The following is a 24,153-nucleotide window of genomic DNA, read 5'->3' as shown; positions in this document are numbered from 1 at the left end:
TTGGAGAGAGCATAGGCTTTGAACACATGTCACTGTGTTGCCCTTCAAGTTTATCCCCCATCTTGACCCTCAGTCTGACCCATGGCTAGTTTGACCCTCCTGGCCAGGAGATTGGAGGGAAGGGAAATAACTAGGGTTAATGATTCCTATAGGCTTGACCTGTGTCCTGTGAACATAGCCACATGCAGGGCATGATTGTATAAGTTTGGCCAGCTTTCCTCTTTCTTACTGACCTAAATGGAATTGGATGTGTCAGCTGGTGGAGAGACTTTCAGAGCAAAGGGTCCAGGTAATCAGAGCCTAGCGATTGGAGGGGGTGGGGGTGGGGGGTGGGGGGAAGGGGGTTGTACCTGCTGACCATCTTTAAAGGATGGAGGGGTTTCCCTCTGGGCTGTGCCTATCATAATGCCAGCTGCTGTTGTAGAAGTGAAATATTCTTGAGTATGGTGTGAAACCCAAATCAAATAAATAAAATAAGTGTTAGCTTAACCTTGATATAGCTATAAATTAATTTGTTTCAGCTTTTAATGTGAAGTCAACATTTATTATACATGTACAATTTATAAGTAGAGTTCTTCCAAATGTTGAATTACATGCACATGTAAGGATAAATTTCTTAAACAAAAAGCCCCACCCCCCCCCCCCCCCCCACAAAAAAAAGAAACCAGTTTCTCAGTTCCTGTTAAAATGTGACTTTTTCTTCATTCTAAGTGGACAGAAGTATATTGCTAGATTTAAGTCAAGTTTACAACCTTCTTCATCAGCCTCGGATGAGATTTCTGTCTTAAGCGTTTATTTTCCATCTGTGTGACCTTGTGGTGATTATCATCAGATTTGTGGCCACTGAGGGTTTTTTTTTATGATGACGTCTTCCTAATGAGGACATTGAAAACAGACCATTCGGTGGCTTTTACAAGAGAGTGAGAGAGTATTTTCAGTCTGACATGACAAATATGTAAGTCAAAGGTTGCACTGACCCTGAGCTCCAGGAAACATGGACACTAAATAAATGTATTTATAGTGTTTTTAAGTGCACTGACCAACACTCTGCCCCCAAGCCATAAACATGTTTATTCATGTTCCAAGGCCCAAAAGTCATAAGTTATAGGCTAAAGGTCATGACCTACTAGTTCATTTTTCGCTGTAGCAGTGAAAATGTGGGTGAGTTGGGGCTCACGAGGAGAGAGTCATGTGACTTTGATTAGATTCATACTTACACCTACACAGATTGCGTCTTTGTTCTAAAATTTGCTGAAAAGTTCGAGTTGAATTTAAATTTGCAAAAATTATATCAGTAGAGCAGGTGCAGTTGTGAATTTGGTTTTCTTTCATTAAAAAAAAAAAGCAAATGGAAAAAGTTTGCTAGCTGCACTGTTGACAGTGCACTTACATGTGCCCCCATCCCACTGGACCCTCATGGTCTGGACTGACTCTTATTTCTAGGTTTTAGACATCATATGAACTTCATTGTTGTGTGGGTAGTTCTTCACTTAATCTGTTTACAGGTACTATAAGAGTTACTGACTGTAGTACATATGTACAGTGTGTTGACAACTCTGGTGTGGGTACACATACATAGAATAGAACTTAGAGATCAGACTTGCCGTAAAAACTCTCAGACTTTTTTTTGACTGGCAGAGTTTTTCCTGGACACGTCAAGGGGATCGACCCCCCCCCCCCCAAAGGACTGGATTGTTTCAAAACTTTTCAGAAGAGGTGGCACTCGAGTGAATTCCCAGGATTTGTGGAAGAAGTTTGAAATCATTGTCAACCGGCTAACCTGTTCTTTTAGCTGGTTTGGGATAGACGCTTTTTTCTGGGATGACATTTTCATGCAACTGACTGTAATGCTAAAGGAGTTTACACCTGGTGGTGCTTGGTTCATTCAGCAGTGATTGATGTCATTAACGAACTTGGCTGGGTTTTAATCAACTCTGACCTGAGACTGTCATGGGTTTAAACAGTATAACAGGTGAACTGGTTGGGTTAATGTATTCTCTTGTAGAAGTTGCATGGTGTACTTTGGTATGTAGAGAAAGAAAGGGTTAAGCATCTGGTATGTTTCACTTTAAGACAATGCTTTTTTTTTTTGGAAAAAAGAGAAAGGAAAAGTATAGTTTGATTCTGACTTAATTCTCTTATTTTCTATCTATTTCTTTCAGGAAAAAATGTCAATTTGGCCAAAGTGCAAATAGGTGTTTTTTTAGAAACTTAATATGCACCATTTCAAGATTTGATCAAATCACTTGTTCAGTGCTAGCTGTGTAGCTCTAGCTAGTAAAGTAGAATAGGTACATGTTCTTTTGAAATTTTTCTTTTTTTTTTGGTAACTTGGTTAAAGTAATGAAATATGAACAGTTATGAAGTGTTGATCATTTAGCAGGGATTTTTAAACATCGGTGTGATAGGTTATGAGCGTGTCGATTTTTGCGCAGAATTTAAAATCTTCGCAAACTACAGATATTTCCTGTGTCATTTTTTGCATGTGAAAGAGTATCAGTTAAATTATATATTCATTGCATCTTAATTATTTAATTGTGGAGGTACATATACAGCGCAAACAATCTGATTCGTTAATGAAATGCCCGTATGTACATAATTTATTTTTCGGTCTAGATACATAGATATGTACCATGTACATACATGCCAGGGATCTGAATACGATTTCTAACTATCATTTAAGCACTTTGGAAAATATCAAAAAAAGAAAACGTGAAAAGTTATATGGGTATGCATAAAAATTGACCCTTAAATTTAAAATATGGAAGCATAGTAGAATTTAACTGTACATGCATGTAAGTACATGTGCATGTATAAGTGTACTTATATTTCTTAACCTGTCTGTTGCCGGGGGCATTTAGACATATGCATTACAGAAAAAGGCCATTTTCCACTGCACGCCACGACGTCATAAAATAGAACACTGCTAAGTGCTTGTTATGTATAACTACTTCTACTATACGCAGCGTTGTTCTGGTCCAGCGCCGCATCAATTTGTGTGGCGCCACTTGGTAGCTTTGTTTCTATTTCCAAGCCGTGCAGCGTCATTTTAAACCAATCATTTGCCGTTACAATTATTTTGCCCTTTTGTTGCCTGTCTGTTGCTGCATGTGGATGGCGGAGGCAAGCATCTTGTAACAACAAGCTGATCGTTTTCATCGGGGACGTCCGGTCTCAGCAAGAAGCTGACGTTTTGCTGGCAGGATAAGGGTTTATTAATTTACATATACATGTATCTTATTTTCAACTAAGGTCATTGCTTGTTTATGAAGTATACAATACATGTAAAGTGTACACGTACATGTATGTAATGAAATGACATTTTATAAGTATGTTTACTCCATTTCGTTTTACAAAGGGTGGTTTTACCAAGTCCAAATGCCTTCACTGACACAGTTTAGTTTGGTATAAAGGAGTTTGAAATCTAGGTTTGTCTTTTAGTAGGTCAGTTCAATCTGTTTTTTTTCCCCCTCTCTTAAATAGGTCTCTTTAAGTGCATGTTTATGTAGGTGATAAGAACCTGGGGGGAAGGCCCAAAAGTTTAGACCACCTTTGTTATACTAATTCACACGTGTGAATTATTTCCCAATATGCATATGAATTTGTATGAATTATTTTGAGTTAATTTTGCATTTCTATCATGACCTGCATATCTGAATTATCAAAATCAATTAATGCATTTCTAATTTTTTCACTTTTTCAAAAAGTAATGATCTAAAGTAATACAGTGCCTGGTGGTTACTTGATGCCTCATAGTTTTTAGCTGGCTGGCGTGTCAAAACGTGGGCGTATGAAAGTGCAGTGTATTTCAGCATCATCCCTTGCGTGCCTCTTGTTTGTTTCAAACCCCGCAATGGCGGAGGGGGGAATCTACATGTATTATAGTTCGCTTGATGGTTTCCGACACATCACTTGCTTACATTGTTTGGTATTTATAGAGCCTAGAGACATTGTCCCACTTTAATCCCCCGTGACCTACATTTCTCTCTCCACGCCCCTCATGCTCACTCAGGGAGCCCCATGCAGGCATCGTAGATCACATTTCATTGGTGGGTTTCTGGGTAAATGACACAGATACATGTCGGATTTTCTAAGGTCATACAGGAGGGTCTGGAGTGGAGGGGTGAGATGAGACACAATTAACTGAGCAGGGTTCAACTTCAAAAGTGCCACCTGTCACTCCAGGTGGGCGAAATTGGAGATTTTGTCATGAACTCCATGGTTGCATGTGGCAAGTGTAGGGTAGGCATTTGTCTGAAAATGAGCAATTTATTAACGCTCACTGGCCAAGATGAAAATGACCCTGAAAAATTGTGCTAAATGTACAATATATACATATGTGCTGACCGCCCATGTGAATAAGCAGGAAACTGTTTGCGCAAAAGAGCATTAAGTGTCATGGCAGTTTTAAATCTGATTGTACGTGATGTACCCGTAGAATGGCCCCTAATGCCTAACATTTCAGCACAGGCGTCATTGTTAAAACCTGAACTCTATCATTAATCATTTGTATAATGATGTGTTCGGTAGAGTCACACTTATCGTCATTTTCAGGATTTGAAGTTAGATGGCCTCAGAATTGTATATCGCCTACTTTTATGTAACATTATGTTACATTGATCAGGTGATTGTCTTACACCTGAATTTGTCCAGCATTTTATTTCAACTATGTCTCGATACATACATGTTAAGCTGCTTTAAACTTTTACATTTTTGAGTGCTATCTGTAATGCCTTGATTAAATAAAGAAAGAATTAACCCAAATACTAGATCTCACACTGAAGAATTTTCTTTAACTTGAGAAATAAAACATTTTCATTAAATACCTGTTTGCCCATTATTTGGGTACTGGAATGACCATTATTTGGGCACTTGAATGACCATTTTTTGGTCATTTGAATGACCATTATTTGGGCATTTGAATGACCATTATTTGGGCACTTGAATGACCATTTGTTTGGACACTTGAATGACCATTATTTGGGGACTTGCAAGACCATTATTTGGATCCATGTACTTTCAGTTTCACAAAAAGAATAAAGACAAAAATGTTTACTTTGTTCATGGAGGCTAGTGCCTTGTGGTTCTTATGATCAGAAATCTTTTAATGTTTATTTGTATAAACTATCGCTTAATGTTCTTAATGACGTTGACAAATAATTGTCTGCACAAAAGCTTTGCTCTCACTGTGTGAATGTTAATAACAGAAGAGCATGTTTCTAACATTAAGACTGAAAATTTATTCCTTTTAAACGCAAGGTTGGCTAATGTAATCCTTCAGGAGACAGTAAGATGTAAAAACATGTATACATCAGAATCTACGATTTTTTCCAGTGATCCGTAATTGTATCATTCGTTTACTTGTACATAACAAAAGCAGACAAGCTTGAATATGATTAAACAACGTACAAAAGTTTCTTTGTGTTAATGACCTGGAAAAATGGCGACCGCTTCTCTGATTTCGAACATATTTGTTAGTGACATCTCGTAGAGTCCTGAACAGGCCTTTAATTGACATATTCCGCGCTCTGGTTCAATTTGCGTCATGGTTAATGTCTTTGGCCGTCAGGAGTTTTTTCACGAGTCGATTGCGCCTTCCGCCAGCCCAAGGTAACTCCTTGGTGTTTTCTGACTTAATTATATCGTATTCCCGACCCAGTCATTTTTCATGGGCGGAGGCAAGTGTCACGAAGACAACGTTTATAACACAAATCCAGTAAACACAGTTGTTTGAAGGTTTCAGGTATCTGTAGACTTCCGCCTGGGACCCCCGAAATGAGACATCGGCGTCGCTATGGTGATAAATGGCCGCTGCCACATCCTCATTTGTCAAAGGCAATTAGTTCATTACAGTTAAACTGTCTTAAAGGCCGCTCAAATAAGGTTTCGATGCTCTTCGTGGCCCCTTGCTTTTTATTTTTAATGTGGGCAATTATTTGTGCGAGTTTGGTCTCATTATGGTCAATGTTCTGGGGTGGAAGAGTCGAATTGCAAAAGTACGTATTGATATATAGTTTTCCTGGTTTCTTATAAATCTGCTTGTTTCATTGTTTCGGGGGAAATGAGGCAAGACTTCGTGGTGGTGATAGTGCTGAGTTTGTGCGCTACGATGAGTGTTAATTTGTTACCCATTGTGATTACTAGGCTGTTCTGTGTGTACAGGTACTTAGGACATGTATATTTGTGAAAAAAACACTACTGGATCTTTGTTCATTATCAGTTGTCCAAAAACTGCGGGTGATAATTGACTATCGTTTCGACCAGAATGACTTGGCGAGGAAATCACCTCGAGTCATACCTAATGACAATTCCCGAATACCATGTTCGCAGCGGGCCACCGAATCTGATAGAGTTTTATTCCTACGATGGTTTTGCGGCAACTCGGAGAGTCATTGGTATGGAGAAGGCAGTTTCTTGTGATGCAAATTCTTCCTTTGGTTTTTTTGCTTTGAACTGTTTCTTAAGATTTGTACAGCGATCTTGCAACTTGGTATGGCATGTTTTATATCAGTTTATGCAAATTATGTAAAGTTTTTTGGGACAGGGGTCAACTCCGATTGTGATGCATCTGTCATTATTAATTTAATTATTTTATTGCATGTAATTACAGTGTACCCACTTCTGCTCCGTGGGGCATCTCACATTCTGTGGTTTGTGTGATTAGATGGTCCCGTGACTCGTTCCCGTGATTAGAACCGTGACTTGTTCTCGTGATCGTGATACATACATATATGTGTTGTTTTGATCAACACAGTATATGGCGCAACTTTGATTGTGTCATTTTGTGATCAACTCTCTTGGTGGCGCAACTCTTCTGTCATTAAACATGTAATTTATTATCATTCAACTCTTTGTGACTACTAATTGTGTTATCAACACACAATGAGAGCTGTATGTGTCACACAATCTCATTCTAGTGTCTGTGTGATCAACTTGGTGATGCAACTCTCTTTTTGGAAAATTTGTGTGATCAACCCTGTGGTGCAACTCTTGAAATTTTAGTCTCGTCTCACTGATAGTGCTTTTGAAACAAGCACGTTTTCTCTGTACTGTTCAATATTCGTTAATTAGTTGACCTTTTTTGTATGTTGTAGAATTTGACGGGGAGACTGTCCTGTGTCGGGTATGTGGGGATAAGGCCAGTGGTTTTCATTATGGCGTCCACGCCTGTGAAGGTTGTAAGGTAAGAAAGTGACTTTATTGAACTTTTGTATTAATAAACCATTTCTAAAACTACTGTAAATCTTCAATCTAAAGCACTTTTTACAGTGGAATTTATGCACGCAATTCTTATGAAAATGACACTGTAACGATTTGTTTGTGTCACTGAAGATGCAAGCTGCGTAAAACTGTGCAAATTATTTCGCTACACCCCGTGGTTCGCTCAGAATGCTTCAAAATATTGGTCGCAGAGGCAGTTGGAAAGGTTGAAGAATTAGGGTGGATATATACCTCACTCATCTCCACTGTCATGTAAATTTGTGAGCTATGAGAATCCACAACATTGGAAAAATGAAATGGTTTTTGCCATTACTACCATAGTATAAGTGAAAAATTCTTCATTGTGGCGTTAAACAGCAATCAAATTAATTACTTACTTAATTAATTAATTAATTAAAATACTCTGTCCTATGTCTTTTCAGAATGTTGTGATAGTGAGATACATTCTGAGAACATATTTCTACATACATGTATTTATATATGCATATATGTAACAATTCTGTGTATTTACAGTGTTTATCTTATCATGAAAATTGTATTTTTGTGAAAGAAAAATAATCTCTAATTAATTGAAAGATGCTGAGGACAAATAGTTTATGTATGTGTTTATTTTATTTTTTTTTGTCTTGCGCAGGGATTTTTTCCGTCGAAGCATACAACAGAAGATTCAGTACAGACCTTGTCTCAAAAACCAACAGTGTAACATAATGCGAGTTAATCGTAACAGATGTCAGTATTGCAGGTAGAGTTGAAACATAATTCATGTGGTTTTACATGGAGGTCAGTGCATGTAAATATACAGATTATTTTTACCCAAAAAATTTCAAATTAGGAATGAGATCAATTCACAAAATTAGGAAATTTAAAAAAGTTGAACTGCTTCATAAGTTCTCTTTTAAAATTAATGCTAATTTTTGGGTCTTTAATGTCTACATGCACTGTGTTTTTTTAATTGCAAAAGCTGTCAGTCTGAGTTCGCATGTAACTTCTGAAATTTTAAAGTATTTTATGCATGATACCTATGTTTAGTGCTAATAATTTATTTTATCGACTTAAACTTTATGATATTGCTTATTCTACAAGACATTATTTCCTTGAAAATTTTAAAAATATTAAATATGTTGGAAATGGTTTTCATTCAGATCATACATGACCTTGTTGTAATTTTTTTTTTCTTTAAGGTTGAAAAAATGCATATCAGTTGGATGTCCAGGGACGGTAAGTTAAAATTCTTAATTGTTAGAGCAGTCCTTGAACTTTGTTTGCATGTAAGAAATTACCAACAACTGCTGTTTGCACACTGCATGGTTTGTAACTCAGAAGGTGTGAGCTAAAAAAACATGAACTGGAAACCTTTTTATCCGTTGTTTTCCCCAACAACATGATTTTCTGTGAAAAAGAGAAAAACAAAAGCAACGCTCATTCGACCTTGATATTTCTATCTCTATCAAGTACACTCGGTTACCAGGTTGCATTGTTGTTGTTGTTGTTTCAGCTGTGAGATTTGGCCGAGTGCCAAAGAAGGAGAAGGCAAGGATAATGGAGCAGATGCAAAAGGTCAACTCTCAGTCTGTTTCCACTGTGCTCTCGGAAATCCTCGAAAACGAAAGTGATTTGGTGCACACGGTTGTGAGCTCACACAAGCTGACCAATGAATTCACTCAGGAGAAAGTTCAGAGGTTAAGGCAAGAGGCATTCCAGAGGGGGGACTTCATGACCTGTCCAGCCCATATGGTAAGTTCTAGCATGTAAAAAATTGCAGTACATTGACGAGCATTTAACTGTCCTACTGTACAAAGTCTGATTTTGGGAAAAGTTTTGCTTTCTTAAGTCCAAATTTCTATTTATATGTATATATATATATATATATATCAAATTTATTAAAAAATTTGAAGAATTAAGAAAAAAATGATTCAAGGCACCAATTATTCAGTTTTGAAAATGACGTGTGGCACATGCAAATACATGTAGATGTAAACTTTCAAAAAACCAAAAAGAAAATATGTTATGCTCCATATCCATGTTTAAAGAAACAAACGTCCTATTCACATATTTTGGCAAATACTGTATTTCACTTGAGGTTTTTGCCAGTAACTGTGCACCTTCAGTACTGATATAGGCCATAAAAATGATAATTTTGATGCCAGCCCTTATCAGTTTTTCCTGATGAAAAATTAATCAGATTTCACAAAAGACTTCCAGGTTACCCTATAATGGATAAATGAGTTTAAATAAAACAAAATGCTTCACTTCCAAAAAAAAAAAAACAACTAGACTTAAAGTGAAATACATTGTTCATAATGATTTAGACGCGTAGAATGCATGGAGAAAAACATGCTTAACAGATGATAACACAGTTAGTAGAGCGTCCGCTTCGGGAGCAGTAGATTCAGGGTCAATCCTGGGTTTAGTCACACTTAAGACCTTAAAAGAGGAAGATGTAACTTCCTCGCTTGGCGTTCAGAATGAAGGGGATAGTGCAACAACTGGTTGACCTGTATCAGTATAATGGCTCTGGCGGGGCAGCTTACTTGCCTTCAGTAAGCCATCTCAGTGAAGCAGCTCTAGATAAAAGAGTGGCGGAAATACGTCCCGCAGCAAGGAGGCACATTACATACACTCTAAGGATTCCGTTGTTGTCGTAAGACTGAAAAATTGTTGAGTGCGACGTTAAACCCCAAGCACTCACTCACTCACTCACTCTTAACAGAGAATATTTTATCTCCATAACTTCATAATCTCTCTTGGTAAGTTGGTATAGTGTGACGGCAATGGAGTATAACTTTGCCAATCACCTTGCAGGCCTGTCCATTGAATGTCAGCGCTACCACAGATGCCAACGACAACAAACAGAGATGGGAGGATTTCTCAGAGTACTTCACTCCAGCTATCAAGTGCGTTGTGGACTTTGCTAAGGCCATTCCAGGGTTCCAGATGTTGAGTCAGGACGACCAAGTCACCTTGTTAAAGGTAAGTTACTTTTCAGCTCGGACTAAGAATCCTGTAGAGAGCTTTTGAAAGCACGGCGTTATTTGCGCTGAAACATTAGCAATGGGTCATGCCATATATTCCTGGGTGAAGTCACTCCAGACAAAGATAGAAACAACAGAAAGCTATTGTTTCGTATGACCCTCTGTAACTTCGAACAGCGGTTTAAAAAGTTTAAAGTTTTTTATTTACAATTTTATAAAGCAGCTCCAGCAATCTCATTCATTATAACATTATGACTTTGAGGTTTTGACAGTGGTGTAGAACTACCAATAATGTCTTATTTTTGACCCTTTAACATCATCGGTGAAAAGTTTTAACATTGAGACACACATCTATATTTTCAGGCAGGGACTTTTGAAGTTCTGTTGTTGCGGTTTGTCAGCCTGTTCGATCCAACCACGAACACTATGTTGTTTACAAATGGAAAGTTGTTCAGAAGACAACAGGCCTCAGTAAGTTCATGGGAGATAACCAGTGTCAAGGGAAGATAACTTCCACTGTCTTGTATATAATGCAAATCTCATTTTTTTGTAACATTATTTTTTTTTCTGTTTGGAAATTAACTTTTAGTGTAAATTTGTCCAAACATATCTGAACATAATCAAAAGTGAATTCATAAGAAGTAATTTTTTTAAGTAAGTAGTTTTTTTAAAATGTCATAGGCTTGAAACATGTTATATTTTGACTAGTATTTTTAACTTAAATGTATTTTAATCCCAGCTTTGGACAGGGGATTTATGAATACTCCAGCTCTTACTGCTCAGTGGACCTTGGTAACAATAGGTTGTCAATGACACTCACATGGCCGTTTGCACAGTCTAATGTTTGTTGAAGACCACTTGTCTTCCATCAGTAAAGGCAAGCAAGTCTGTATGTCACAAATGGGAAAGTTTGTCTGTTACCTACCAAAGGTCGGGGGTTTACCTCTGGGCATCCTGGTTACCTCCACCCGTTCAACTAAACGCCATCATAAAAGTGAAAAAGTTTTGATTGTGGTGTTACATTTAAATAAGTCACTTAAGAAAAAAAACTTCAATGTGTTTTCCTGATGAAGAAAACACAAATGCCTTCAAACAGGCAGTTAAAACTGCTAAGGTTGAAAAAATAAACATCACCAAAAGAGTAAAACATTTAAAAAACACGAGGCACTTAGCATTAATATTTAATTACCCTTTTGTGTTATACATGCCAAAGTACGTGTTTTAAGTGGAAGCTTTTTTATAAGTTGCACGTAATATTGAAATAAAATATATTTTTTTAAATTGAATTAAATTTGTTAACCTGTGTGTTTGTCACTTACTAAATGAATGATTTGTGTTTGTAGGTGTCTGGAAGTGCAGGATTTCTCTTAGACTCCATGTTTGACTTCGCTGATCGGTTCAGCAAGCTCAATTTGACGGAGGATGAACTGGCTCTCTTCTCATCAATCATATTACTTGCTCCAGGTGAGTTTGCAAAATATTATGAAGTGAATCTATTTCCTTTGATTTGCATCCATTGTAGCCCCCACCAGTAAGACTGTGAGTTCAAAGCTTTTGTTTGTCTTGTACATACTCTCTTGGACCTGAAATTTCATCAGAGACTAAGGTATTGGGACTCATTTTTAAGGTTTGCTTGGAAGGTAAGATGATATACATTCTGGAAAAATATAAGTTTGAGCACATAAGGTAACAATTTTTGGCCTTTATTTGCCTGTTATAATGATTTTTTTTTTCGCAAATACACTATAATATTTGTGTCATTTCAGCCTGCTCAATCTTACCACGAGATATACATTTGTTCAGTGTCATGAGTAAAACATTTGGAGATGACTAAGCTGTAACAAATGTTTTGAATAGGCTTTCTTCTTGTATTGAACAAAAATCTGAATAATTTTTTCATTCTTTTCTTTTTTAACCTGCGCAGATCGTCCTGGGCTGCGTAATATTGAGCAGGTGGAGCGCATCCAGAATAAGTTGACACAGGCGTTACAAAACATGATCAACTCGGTTCACATGGACGATTCCACGCTGTTTGCGAAACTCCTCATGAAAACCACAGATCTCCGTACCCTAAACACACTACATTCAGAAAAACTTATAGGTAAGATTCTTTTTCAAATGCCCAAAACGTAATGACACAGAAGCGTTTCACCAATGCGGTTGCTCTGAGTTCAAGTCCTGTGGATGGTCGTGGGTTTCCCCCGGGCTCTGCCCGGTCTCCTCTCGCCATAATGCTGGCCGCTGTCATATAAGTGAAATATTCTTGAGTACGGCGTAAAACACCAATCAAATAAACCAATAAATAATTGAATACCCAAAATTTTCTCTTCAAAAGCATTCATCTCCATAAATTTTGGTACGCTACATTCAGAAGAACTAAGGATCTTTTTTGAATACTTGGATTTTTGTACTCTTGACATGCTACATTCTGAAAGACTGATGGATGTATTTACAAACCTTTTTTCAAATGCCCAAAATCATCTGCAATACCACAGGTCTCCTTTATGCCGTTAATATCTTATGTTGAAAATTTTTTGAGAAAACAGTGTCTCATCTTACCTACTCTTGTTATATAATTTCCTTTTAGCAACTTTCAACTATGGAAGTCATAATATAGATTATTTATGTATTATTTTATAGATTTCTATTGATATTGTCTTTGTTTCCAGGTCCTCAGTCTAAAGATGGAGAAAGACTTACAAATCCACTGTTCAGCGTCAAACAGGAGCATGTTCCCATGGAAACGGAAGCTCCAGCGTAAGAATCATTGTGTTATTTGTGTCACCATTTCCGACTATTCCACCTTGGTGCAGGGGGAGGTAACTCTCTCCTTGTGAATTGTTTGAAGTCTGTTGTTTGTCACATCGCATGTGCATCTTCTCTGATATTTAATTAATTCTTGACGCAATTGGTCATGCAGTTTGATGCTATGAACTATGTTTTTGAAGACCTCATTTTCCGATGCTTTTCCGTGCTAAATTTAAAAGGGTTGCTTGTCATGAAAAAAAAAACAACTCAGAATTGTCACGAAGAAATGTCACTTATCATGAAAAAGGTCATGTGTTGTGAAAATTAAATAGAAATTCATGGAAAATGTCGTGAATTTTCTTTCCTCTCAGCATATATGTGTCAAACACACATATACACAATCACCTATTCATATATATTTATTAATATGATAATAATATTTCTTCATTATTCCAGTTTGTTGGCTAATCATCTGAGCTATATCATTTAAATCATTTGATTTCAGAAATGAGATGTTGTTGAACTTTGGGTCCTCCCCATCGGCAGCCCCGTTGTCCATACCGGCACGCCCTGGTGTGGACCTCAACTTAGGAACCCCTCCCGTTCCTGTTGTCCCTCAGCGTATGCCCATGGAAGGTAACAGTCACCAGAAACTTGTCCTGCAAACGCCCTACGGGACATTTTATCGTGAAGAAGTCAGCGGCTTCTACGGTTACCTGCCAGACCAGCCACGTCAGCGCTGTCACACGCTGGACCGTGAAACCATGTCTCGCCCGAGTCGCTCCTTGCATGTGATAGACGAGGGCAACCGACGACGCTACACCCTCGACAAGGAATACATTTCCAAAATGGTGAATAAGCTGAGTCATAAGCTGGAGAAACGGGCAGTCGTGAATGATGACTATAACCCGCCATCGGTGTCGAGCAGCGTGTGCAGTAGCCCTGTCCCTGACGACCAGTATAATCGCCTAGGGATGGGCAGCACCCCCGACTCTAGCGCCTGCAGCTCTCGCACTAGCCCCGTCCCCGGGAAGGACAGGTACTCCCCCGGTTCGCCCAATCCTCGCTCACGATCAGGATCCATGGCTGAAAAGGATTATGAAATCCGCCGACGATGCTACAGCTTCCACCTGAACAGTGAGGGGCGCGCAGCACGAAATCTCCACCCAACAGCGCTCCCCATGGAAAGCGAGCGGTTGTTGCTGGATGGGATCCAGCCCCCTTACAGCGCGGACACCCGCAGAGGCAGCGTGGGGGCGTCCTACGGGCTGCATCGACATGAGAAAGCTCTCCTGATAGAGCGAGGCGGTGCCCAGTATCTGCAGACCCCTGAGGCTTTCTACAGGGGCATTGGGAAACGTCCTGCTAAGACTGGTCTGGAGGACTCTCAGAAGGTGAGAAACTATGTCATTTGCATCGTTTTAAGGCAGCAGAAATTTTATTTCGCCTTGATTAGAAAGAAAAGAAATTTCATCATATATAAAGTATATATATATATATATATATATATATATAAAGTAGTCCAGTACATCTGAAAAGCTGGTATCTATTCCATTCATAAAAATTAAGTAAAAAGTCCAAGTCTTCAGATCATGAATTGTCAAGAAATCTGGGAAAAATGTTTGTATTATTGATACTGTTTGATTGCCCTCACTTACAAGGCTCTGTTGGTTGTGCTGATGCACTGTTGTTGTTGTACATGTAACAGGTACTTGAATTAATTGTTGAACTATCTCGTGTTGTCGTTGCAGTTCCAGAGGGTGCAGACCTCGGTTGGTCTGAGTGCGCCCACCTTGACTGCGCAGCTGGCAGCAAACCCGCTAGATAAGGTACACTCACAACTTTCTCACGCAAGTCCCTCAAAAACAGAAACGCCCAAAATGGCGTGGATGTCCCAGGATAGCAGCCGTGCCGTGGAGAGCATCTCACCACCAGCATTGTCCGCCCAGGAGCAGTCTGGGAGTGAAGGTGATGCACCTGCGGCCAAGCGCGACACAAAGATTGTTGTCAGTGATTTCAGTTCCGGTGTTGTCCACAAAAAGTTTGACAAGTTCCGGAAAACATCTCCTCAGCCACCCGTTAATGTGGAGAAGGAGAAGAACGAGAGTGCTGCTGCCACAGTTGCCTCCCCTTCCGCCAGTGACAACCAGCCCTCCACCAGCTCCTCGCCTGACAGCGAGAAGTCTGCAAAACCCTCAGCCGCGGAGGCACACCCCCAACTAATGGCCCACCTTCAGGCGCCACCTCCTGCAATAGCCACACCCTTCACAAGTGTTGCCAGCTTGCCCCTCAGGACCTCCCAGAGCGCGTATGACACCCATGTTACCTCTGAACCCCAGGTCGTCATGGCGATGTCCAAGCCTAACCCTGTCCTCAGCAACATGACAAACCAAGATGGCAGCCTGCTTGGTAACCGTGGCAACAAGCCTCTCACCGAAGCTGAGGAGAAAAACTTGCGTGAGCAGGTCCACCAGACGACTATGCTGAGTCTGAAAGACAAATTGTTGAAGAAGATCGACAGCATGGACAACCTGATGAAAATCAACAATGGCGAGAAGACTTCCGCCAAACGCGAACCTGCAAAGGCGCCAGCGTCCACTGCCCCACCAACAACAGCCGTCCTGACATCACAGCCACCCCACACGATGTATGCACCCAGTCCCATGTACTCGCGACAGATCCCACTCTACTCCCCGTACTACGGACTACGTTACCCCGCAATGCCGGGCATGCCGCCCATGATGCCCCAGGGGGCATACCCTCAGCCCGTGCCCGGCATGCCCCATATAGCTCAGATGTACAGCTCCAGTATGCCTCATCTTAGGTAAGGATACCGTACGTATTGTCACTTTCTCGTACCTCTGTTTAGTTAGTTGTAGCTGTTGTTGTTGTTGTTCCTGTAGCTGTTGTTGTTGTTCCTGCAGTTGTTGTGGTTGTTATAAATCATCTGGTGTGAAATGAATATCATTTGTCATGTGTAATTCTGGAGCCATTTCTGACCAAGGTGAAAATTTGAAACTTTGTCAAAAGTTGTGACTTTGAGACATTTATCTTAAGATAACGTGTTCATGTATGAAATGAGGTGGGGAAAATATTTGACGTGAAAACTGTTCGTGCAAGTCAGACGTGGCTTTGTTGAATTGGCCCATGTGTTGTGAATTATAATAATTGGTAAATTATTTTAAAGTATTAAAGCTGCTAAATTTGACGCACCCATATGTCAGAGACAGCTTTGTCATCTGTTTAGCTGAAAAGAACTAAAAATAAAATTTTAAGGGAATCTGATGCAGAGGTTTCAGAGTTTTTTTTCTCTTATTTCGGATGAGAGACTGTTTTGTGAAAAATATACTTCTAATAGCAATTTAGACAGGATAATGCTCTGAATCTGAAAGACATAAATACACTTCTTGTAAGCAATTTCCAAAAGTTCGCAAAGAATGATGTGTTTATTGAATTATGTATTTGTGTTCGCTTAGTTTTAATTTTTCTAATCGTGTTGGGGGCCTCCGTGGCTCAGTCGGTTAAAGCGCTAGCGCAGCGTAATGACCCAGGAGTCTCTCACCAATGCGGTCGCTGTGAGTTCAAGTCCAGCTCATGCTGGCGGCCGTACGTGAGAAGGTCTGCAAGCAACCTGCGGATGGTCGTGGGTTTCCCCCGGGCTGTACCCGGTTTCCACCCACCATAATGCTGGCCGCCGTCGTATAAGTGAAATATTCTTGAGTACGGCGTAAAACACCAATCAAAAAAAAAAAAAAAAAAAAAATCGAATCGTGTTGACAGGATAATGTGTACTATATGGAATAATGATTTCATCAAGTAGTGCATTTACATACAAGTAATAAGACACTAAGGCGTTAACATAACAATGTTCTCAAAAACTTGTCTTGCACAAAACCGATAGCAGCAGGATATAAACCATGAAAGCGGAAATGAAGTTGCTCTTCACTTTTGTGTCTTTTAATACAGTGATTTTTAGTGATTTGTCTCTTTCATTTTTCAGACAAGCTGGTCAACCGCTCAATCTGTCAAAAAGCCTGGAAGACTTGCCAAAGATGCAGTTGCCAGGGCAACCACCTATGGGGTCTCTCTCTATGGAAAATGGAGTCCATGTCGTGAAGTCTGAAAATATGCCGAAGTTAGGCAGTCCCAAGCAGCCCCAAAACGAAGAGATGGCCGTATCTTAAATGGGACGGATAAGTCAGGCATACTGCCATGGTTTGAAAAATCTGGGAGATGGGATGGATCTGGGATAGTTGGAACTCAAAGTCAACCGTCTTCAATCCCATCATACAATGGATCATCAGTGCTCAATATCCAAACAACTGTTTGGCGGTGGACTTCGATTTCCCCTCCCCCCCCCCCCCCCCCCAACCCCCACACCCAGTCACTCAAAGAAGCAATACAGGGTGATGCCTGTGTGCAGCATGTGATGACTACTGCCCTGCCCCTGGCTTCAAAATGGCAACCCTGTAGCCCTCTGCTGCCCTTGGCTTTAAGAGGGCATCCCCATGGACCTCTGAAGAGTCTGCTAGATGTAGGTCATGGGATAGTGTGCACTGCGTCAGGTGACTGGCTTGTAACCAATCAGCAGTGGAAGCAGTAGACGAACAGGTTGTGAATTCAAAAACTCACAACCAACCAGACATTGCCAGCTTCGAATGGATGACACAGATGGAGATTTGAAAACCTTCATGCTCAGATGCATGCAGCATATCATTGGAAAGGTTGCCGAGACTTTCTGTCAACCATTAAGATGCAGATGACAAGCTGGAAAGGCTGCAGTGCAGTATGAGATGTAAATAACCCTGGGAGTAGTGGGAAATGTATAGTCTCGTGCAGATGTATAATTGCTGTTAAATATTATGCCATGTGTGATGATTTCACACAAAATAGTACATGAACGCAGCATTGAGCCATTTCTTGTACACACGCCTTCATTTTTTTTTTTTTCATGTATTTTGGGGTTTTCTTTTTTGTGAAAAATCAATCCACATTCAGTAATGATTCATTCCTTCACTCCCTCACTCAGAGTGTTTGGCATCCATTTTGAATCACTTTTACACCAAATGATTTGCTCAGTTTTTGAAAGCTGAAATTTACAGCTTTAATATTATTCATGTGTTTTTGTTTTGCTGTTGTAAAATGGCTGTCCAAATAATACATGCTTTTTTTTATTGGGGAAAATATTTTGCTTTGTTGTAAGCTGCAATTTTTTCCTTGTCAAAAAGATCATTTACTAAACACTTTCAAAATATTTCATATTTCATCTGCAAATCTTTATTCCCAAGATACTTGTCTTTAAAGTAGTAGTCTTGAAAATGCAGTTGTCATCGTATAATGTTTTGTACCTCAAAAACTCTGTAATGTGTTGAAAAATTTTAGTGTTGTTAGTGATATGTTATCTCCCTTTGGTTGCTCCTGCCAGAGTTATCTCCCCTAGACTGCTTGCAGCCACCAAAAAAATCCCAGTGAAATTTTTATGTGGACATGACAATTTTCAATTTTACAGTTCAGTGTCGATCTACCGGTGATGCACTTGATGCATTCTGTCTCAAGATGTTTTTTCTGACTTAAGATTATCAGAAAGATAAACATTAATTCTCATAATAACTACAATAATGATAATAAAAGATAATAGATTTTGCTTGAAATGAAAGTGCTTTCTCTGTTACTGGTAGTGTCTTAGAACTACTTCTTATGCGAAAATGGTCACTTGAATAAGTGTGAATTCATACAGGCAAAAATCACAGGACAGAACTTGTTGTTTTTGTGTATAAATTTGTCTTGTTTGAATGTTGCTGTAAATATACATAGTCCTGAGATGGGCCTAAGTGCAGGCATGTTATTTATATATATACATATATATATATATATATAAAGAGAAAGAGATGATTATATCTAGATATGTTGCCTAATTTATTTACGATTTAAATGTTTCCCCTGCTTTGCAATTGATCACTTAGTTGCGTAGATACATGTAAGTTCATGTTTGCAGTTCCTATCAACTTTGTTGTAAGAAAAGTTACAAATACATACATGTAGGGTAGATGAAAGCATAGTTATTACACAGATAACGATGAAGAAAAATACCACTGTTTAAGTGGAAGGTAATATCACTTTAGGAGATAATACCACTTCCCTTTGGCATTGCTTAGCTGTGCTGTATTTGGAAGTACGGTACATTTACATGCATTGGACTCAATGCCTGGAATTGCATGGTTTTCTTGCACAGACTTGCTTAGCATTTAGCTGGAGTGCTTTAAATTGGTTTTTTTTTTTGCTTGTTACTTGTTGTCTTCATGTTTTGCTTGTTGTTGGGGAGTGACCAAAACGATGATAGCTGTATCTATCGTTAAAGTTTATATAAGTATCCTATTGTTAAATCTGATGTTGTCGTATAGTGATGTTGCTTCTTTCTTTTTTTTTTTTCCTTTTTTTTTTTATTTTTATTAATATATTTATTACATTGATTAAATGTATGTGAGTGGCATTGGCATAAAATTTTTCTTCGTAGTCTTTGTTGATTTGTTGCGCTGTGAGGGCAACAGAGAATTTTCTTCAAATCCTGTAGTTGGGAAAAAAACCCTCCAAAAATTTGAAGTTGATAAATTTTGCAAGACACTAACGCCGACAGTGGTACTAAGTTAGTCTGTCACTTGATTCTGCTTTAACTAAGTTGTCTGTCTTTAAGTCTTTTCGGATGGTTAGTATGGTGTCAAATAAAAATTAAGTTTAAAGTTTTAATTAAGTAAATGAATGAAAATGGCCAAGAGTCCATGTCACTCAGTTCTTGGCTTAATGTTGAAAAATTAAATTCTAAATCAGTGAAAGAAAACTATGGGAACTAAACAAATGTTGATTGAGATCAACAAAAAGACTTTAAGGAAATGTAGGCTTTCTGTTGATACATGTAAGACAAAGGGTATGCACTATGTGGTTCATGAGCCCCTCCTATGAAGGGAGGCAAATCTTGTGACCTTTGTTTCACGAGGTACAAGATTTCCCTCCCTTGGTAGAAGGCCCTTGGACAGCTGCATTATGCCATGGCATGTATGATCTGAAAGTCGAATTGTGTTTCTGAAGAAAAGAAATTGTTTACTTTTTCTAGCTTTCTTTAAGCCACTTGTGTTGATGTTACCAGTGATCTATACAACTTTTATCCTGTATTATTTAATATCTTTTTATTAAAATTTAGACAGGAAAAAAAAAACTGAAATAAAAAAAAAACAAGTATGATGTGCAAATGATCTGCAAGAATGCATAGTGCAGTCACTCTTATGACTTATTTACACCAGTGGTGAAAAGAAAATGTGATCAAATTATTTATTCCAGCTTTCCACTGAGATGTCAAAGACTATCACAATAGTGTGTCTATGTTCTTGGATGAAGTTAGATATAAAAAAAATTCAAGCACATTTTTGTACTAAAATTGATGAATACAACTTGTGTCCATCTGTCTGTATGTCTGCTTGTGTGCCTGCCCATCTAGAATGTGTATTAAATATCACAGAATATCAAGATCATATATAAATACGGCTCTGGGTTTGTGGTTAAAAAAGAAACAAAAAAACTTCATATATATATATATATATATATATATATGTATATATATATATTTATTAAGGGAGTAGTCATGCTGGATTGTAAATTTATCTTCAAGTCAAAGTTATATATGTTATTATTGATATCATTATCCCTTTCCTGAGACTATCATAGGCTTCTATATTAGATCTTGAAATGTATATAAAAGTCTTGAAACTTAATGGATCTGTTGTTGACTTTTTTTTTATTAATATAGCCAAATGTATAACTTTATACATTGCTTGTTAGCCCTTTATCAGTGAGTTTTCCAGAAATGCTTTGTGTTGACTTGAAATTAGCTGCATAGTGTCAGTATAACAAGTTATAGATGGGCTTTGAGTTTCCTTTCTTTTAAACAGATTTGATTTTTTTTTTTTTTGGTCATTTTATGGGCTTTTATTCTGGTGTTGAAACTAAGGGCCTCTATGGCAGAGTGGTTTGTGTGCCAGTGTGGCTCACTGACTCCGGGAGTTTCTCACCAATGTGTCCGCTGAGTTGGAAGTCCGGTTTCCTCTCTGATCGTAATTGTGAAACATCTGACAGCAACCTGCAGATGGTCATGAAACTCCCCAGGGCTCTGCCCATTTTCTTCCCAGGCTAATGCTGACCACCGTCGTATAAGTGAAACATTCTTGAGCAAGGTGTAAATCAACAATCAAACAAATAAATAAACCAAACTGACGTGTGCTTCTTTCATAATACATGTACTTCCAATGTGCTTGTTGCTGTCACACTTAGCTTTAATAATTGCGATCGGAGGCTGCGTCGTGGTCGAGTGGTTAAGGTTCATATTGTTCTATTCCAAGGACCAAAAAGGGATAGGTTCTATTCTGACCTTGGGCAAGGAATCCACAGATTCCCCCCCCCCCCCCCCCCCCTTCCTTTTTTTTTTTTGACTTTTGATGAGCCCTTGGTCACAAAAAGAAGTCAACGATATTCGTGGATGGAGCCATTGGCACAATTCACCAATATAGTGCACATGTGTGTCAAGGAAAAATTTTAAAGAGACTTGCCGAAATTGGTCGGTAATTTACTTCCATAAAGTGGAACCTTCTTGAATTTTCAAGGGGCAAACAGTTATTGCATATGGTGTTTAAACAAAAGGTATTTAATTAATTTGGGTTCCTGAGTCTTTTGGCTGCAGCTTAAATTCCATTTAGTACAATACTAGTACTTCCAAATGTAGTCGTTTCCACCGGGTTTCTGCTCAGTTTTTTCCACACATTCACTGGACCGCTGTCACATGAGTGAAAATATCATTGAATTCATGATTGAAGGACGTCAACAGATTAATAAATATTCGTCAGGAATGAAAAGAAATGGTGTTTTTGATCGTCTCTTGTCATTATGTATCTGTGTTGTGTGCGGTCAAGGGTTTCGCACGCTATCTTTGCCGCTCTGAGCCGTTTCATTTAAAAACAAGAGGTTCCAAGTGTATAAAGAATTTACAACTGTTTGGACGCTTCCTTCACCCGCAGGGCCTATACAACCATCCAACAAGTAAACACGGTTAACTCATTGAAGTAATCAAAGACTCTATATGTCTTTACTTATAACATAGGGTGCATTTTATAGTTAAGTGAGCCCTTAACTACCATGAAAACGTGTGATGTAAATGAAGTACACTTAGCAAAATGACTTCTTTATAGTAAGTATGCTTCATGAAACCGGCCCTTGGCTCCTGGCCCCAAAGGTTGGCGACTTCATCCCGAGAACTTTGGTTTTCTCCTCCCATAAACCAGCTCCACAGCCCCACCCATCACTGGCTGCACTGATGACAAGGGTTTCTGTAGTCCGGTAGACTACCTCTACTTCACCAAACAGTCAAGCTTTTATAGCTTTCATGACAAATAAATCTCAGCCAGCTCTTGGGCGGTACGCGGAGCTACCTGATTTATAAAGTTCAAAATGATCAAAATTTATAAAATTCAAGAACACTGAAACTATCATATTTGACGGCTAGACACATTCTGATCACTTTTCAGAAAGAATTTCTTACCTAAAGACTATAATTTTCATTTTTTTATATATATATAAAACTTCCATGTCTATCTCATGTCAGTCGCGGTTACACTGGCATAGATTTGCCGGATTGAAAAAAAAATAGTAAAGTAGATTGCAGATCAAGTAGTAGTAGATCAAGTCAAGATCGCCACTAATCACAACGCCCCAACGCCTCCTCCCCCTCCTCCCAGGGTTTACTCACGGTGCCACATCCACCCATAAGAACAACGCAGGATTTACTCCGCCGCCTCCGCTGCCACACAGGGTTTACTCACGCCCTCGCCTCCACCACCGCTCCTACCCATAAGAATAACCCAGGATTTACTCCGCCACCGCCGCTGCCACACAGGGTGTACTCACGCCCTCGTCTCCACCGCCGCTCCTACCCATAAGAATAACCCAGGATTTACTCCGCCGCTGTCACTGCCACCCATGGTGTACTCACACCTTCGCCTCCACCGCCGCTCCTACCCATAAGAATAACCCAGGATTTACTCCGCCGCCTCCGCTGCCACACAGGGTGTACTCACGCCCTCGCCTCCACCACCGCTCCTACCCATAAGAATAACCCAAGATTTACTCCGCCGCCTCCGCTGCCACACAGGGTGTACTCACGCCCTCACCTCCACCACCGCTCCTACCCATAAGAATAACCCAGGACTTACTCTGCCGCCTCCGCTGCCACACAGGGTTTACTCACGCCTTCGCCTCCACCACCGCTCCTACCCATAAGAATAACCCAGGATTTACTCCGCCGCCGCTGCCAATTAGGGTTTACTCACGGCTTCGCCTCCACCACCGCTCCTACCCATAAGAGTAACCAGGATTTACTCCACAGCCGTCGCTGCCACCCAGGGTTTACTCACGCCTTCGCCTCCACCGCTGTTCCTACCCATAAGAATAACCCAGGATTTAACCAACCAACCACCTTTCTTCCCAACTGCCTCCTCCCATTAGAATAACTCACAAGCGGCGAAATTGATCTGATCTACTACCCCAAATTTGTGGTCGCATTCTAATGTTTGATTCGCCTACACTGGGTGCAAACATGTACTTGTCACATCAAGAATTACTATGCAGTTGAGCCGGCATTTAACGTTTTGCATTTTCATGGACAAAAAAAGATGGACTAAACCCAAAAAGAAGGATGGGGAAAAGCCATCCTAGGAGCGTTTATCTACCCCTAGTCAAACATCGTCTTTGCACACACTTCACGACGTTTGGATAGACGAGATTGGGCTATGGCACATAAATACTCCTGTATCCTATTTATTTATTTATTTATTTGATTGGTGTTTTACGCCGTACTCAAGAATATTTCACTTATACGACGACGGCCAGCATTATGGTGGGTGGAAACCGGGCAGAGTTCGGGGGAAATCCACGACCATCCGCAGGTAGCTACGGCCGGAGAGGAAGCCAACATGAGCTGGACTTGAAATCACAGCGACCGCATTGGTGAGAGACTCCTTGGTCATTACGCTGTGTAACGCGCTAACCAGCTGAGCCACGGAGGCCCCGCTCTCCTATATCCTAACTGGAACCGGTTTAGTTTAGGACATCTTTTCTTGCTAATATATACGTTCGAGCTGGCCCCGAGCTGGCCCCAAGCCACCAATTTTTCTAA

At 39.6% G+C, this 24,153-nt stretch overlaps 1 protein-coding gene across 1 annotated transcript in view; it reads left to right on the top strand.

Moving 5' to 3' along the window:
• LOC135464570 (uncharacterized) overlaps window positions 1–17,303 on the top strand; it is a 47,978-nt gene extending 30,675 nt beyond the window's left edge. The window contains 13 exon segments of the mRNA XM_064741999.1: window positions 7,095–7,191; window positions 7,856–7,963; window positions 8,403–8,425; window positions 8,428–8,439; window positions 8,717–8,955; window positions 10,024–10,191; window positions 10,557–10,664; window positions 11,537–11,657; window positions 12,118–12,294; window positions 12,863–12,950; window positions 13,447–14,335; window positions 14,693–15,765; window positions 16,942–17,303. Of these exon segments, the coding sequence (XP_064598069.1) occupies window positions 7,095–7,191; window positions 7,856–7,963; window positions 8,403–8,425; window positions 8,428–8,439; window positions 8,717–8,955; window positions 10,024–10,191; window positions 10,557–10,664; window positions 11,537–11,657; window positions 12,118–12,294; window positions 12,863–12,950; window positions 13,447–14,335; window positions 14,693–15,765; window positions 16,942–17,125 (3,287 nt within the window). The 3' untranslated portion in view covers window positions 17,126–17,303.
• Window positions 17,304–24,153: the final 6,850 nt, after the last annotated feature.

Source organism: Liolophura sinensis, chromosome 4, assembly GCF_032854445.1.
Source record: "Liolophura sinensis isolate JHLJ2023 chromosome 4, CUHK_Ljap_v2, whole genome shotgun sequence".
In the NCBI taxonomy this organism is placed as follows: Eukaryota; Metazoa; Mollusca; class Polyplacophora; order Chitonida; family Chitonidae; genus Liolophura; species Liolophura sinensis.
This window is presented reverse-complemented; position numbering and strand designations above follow the sequence as displayed.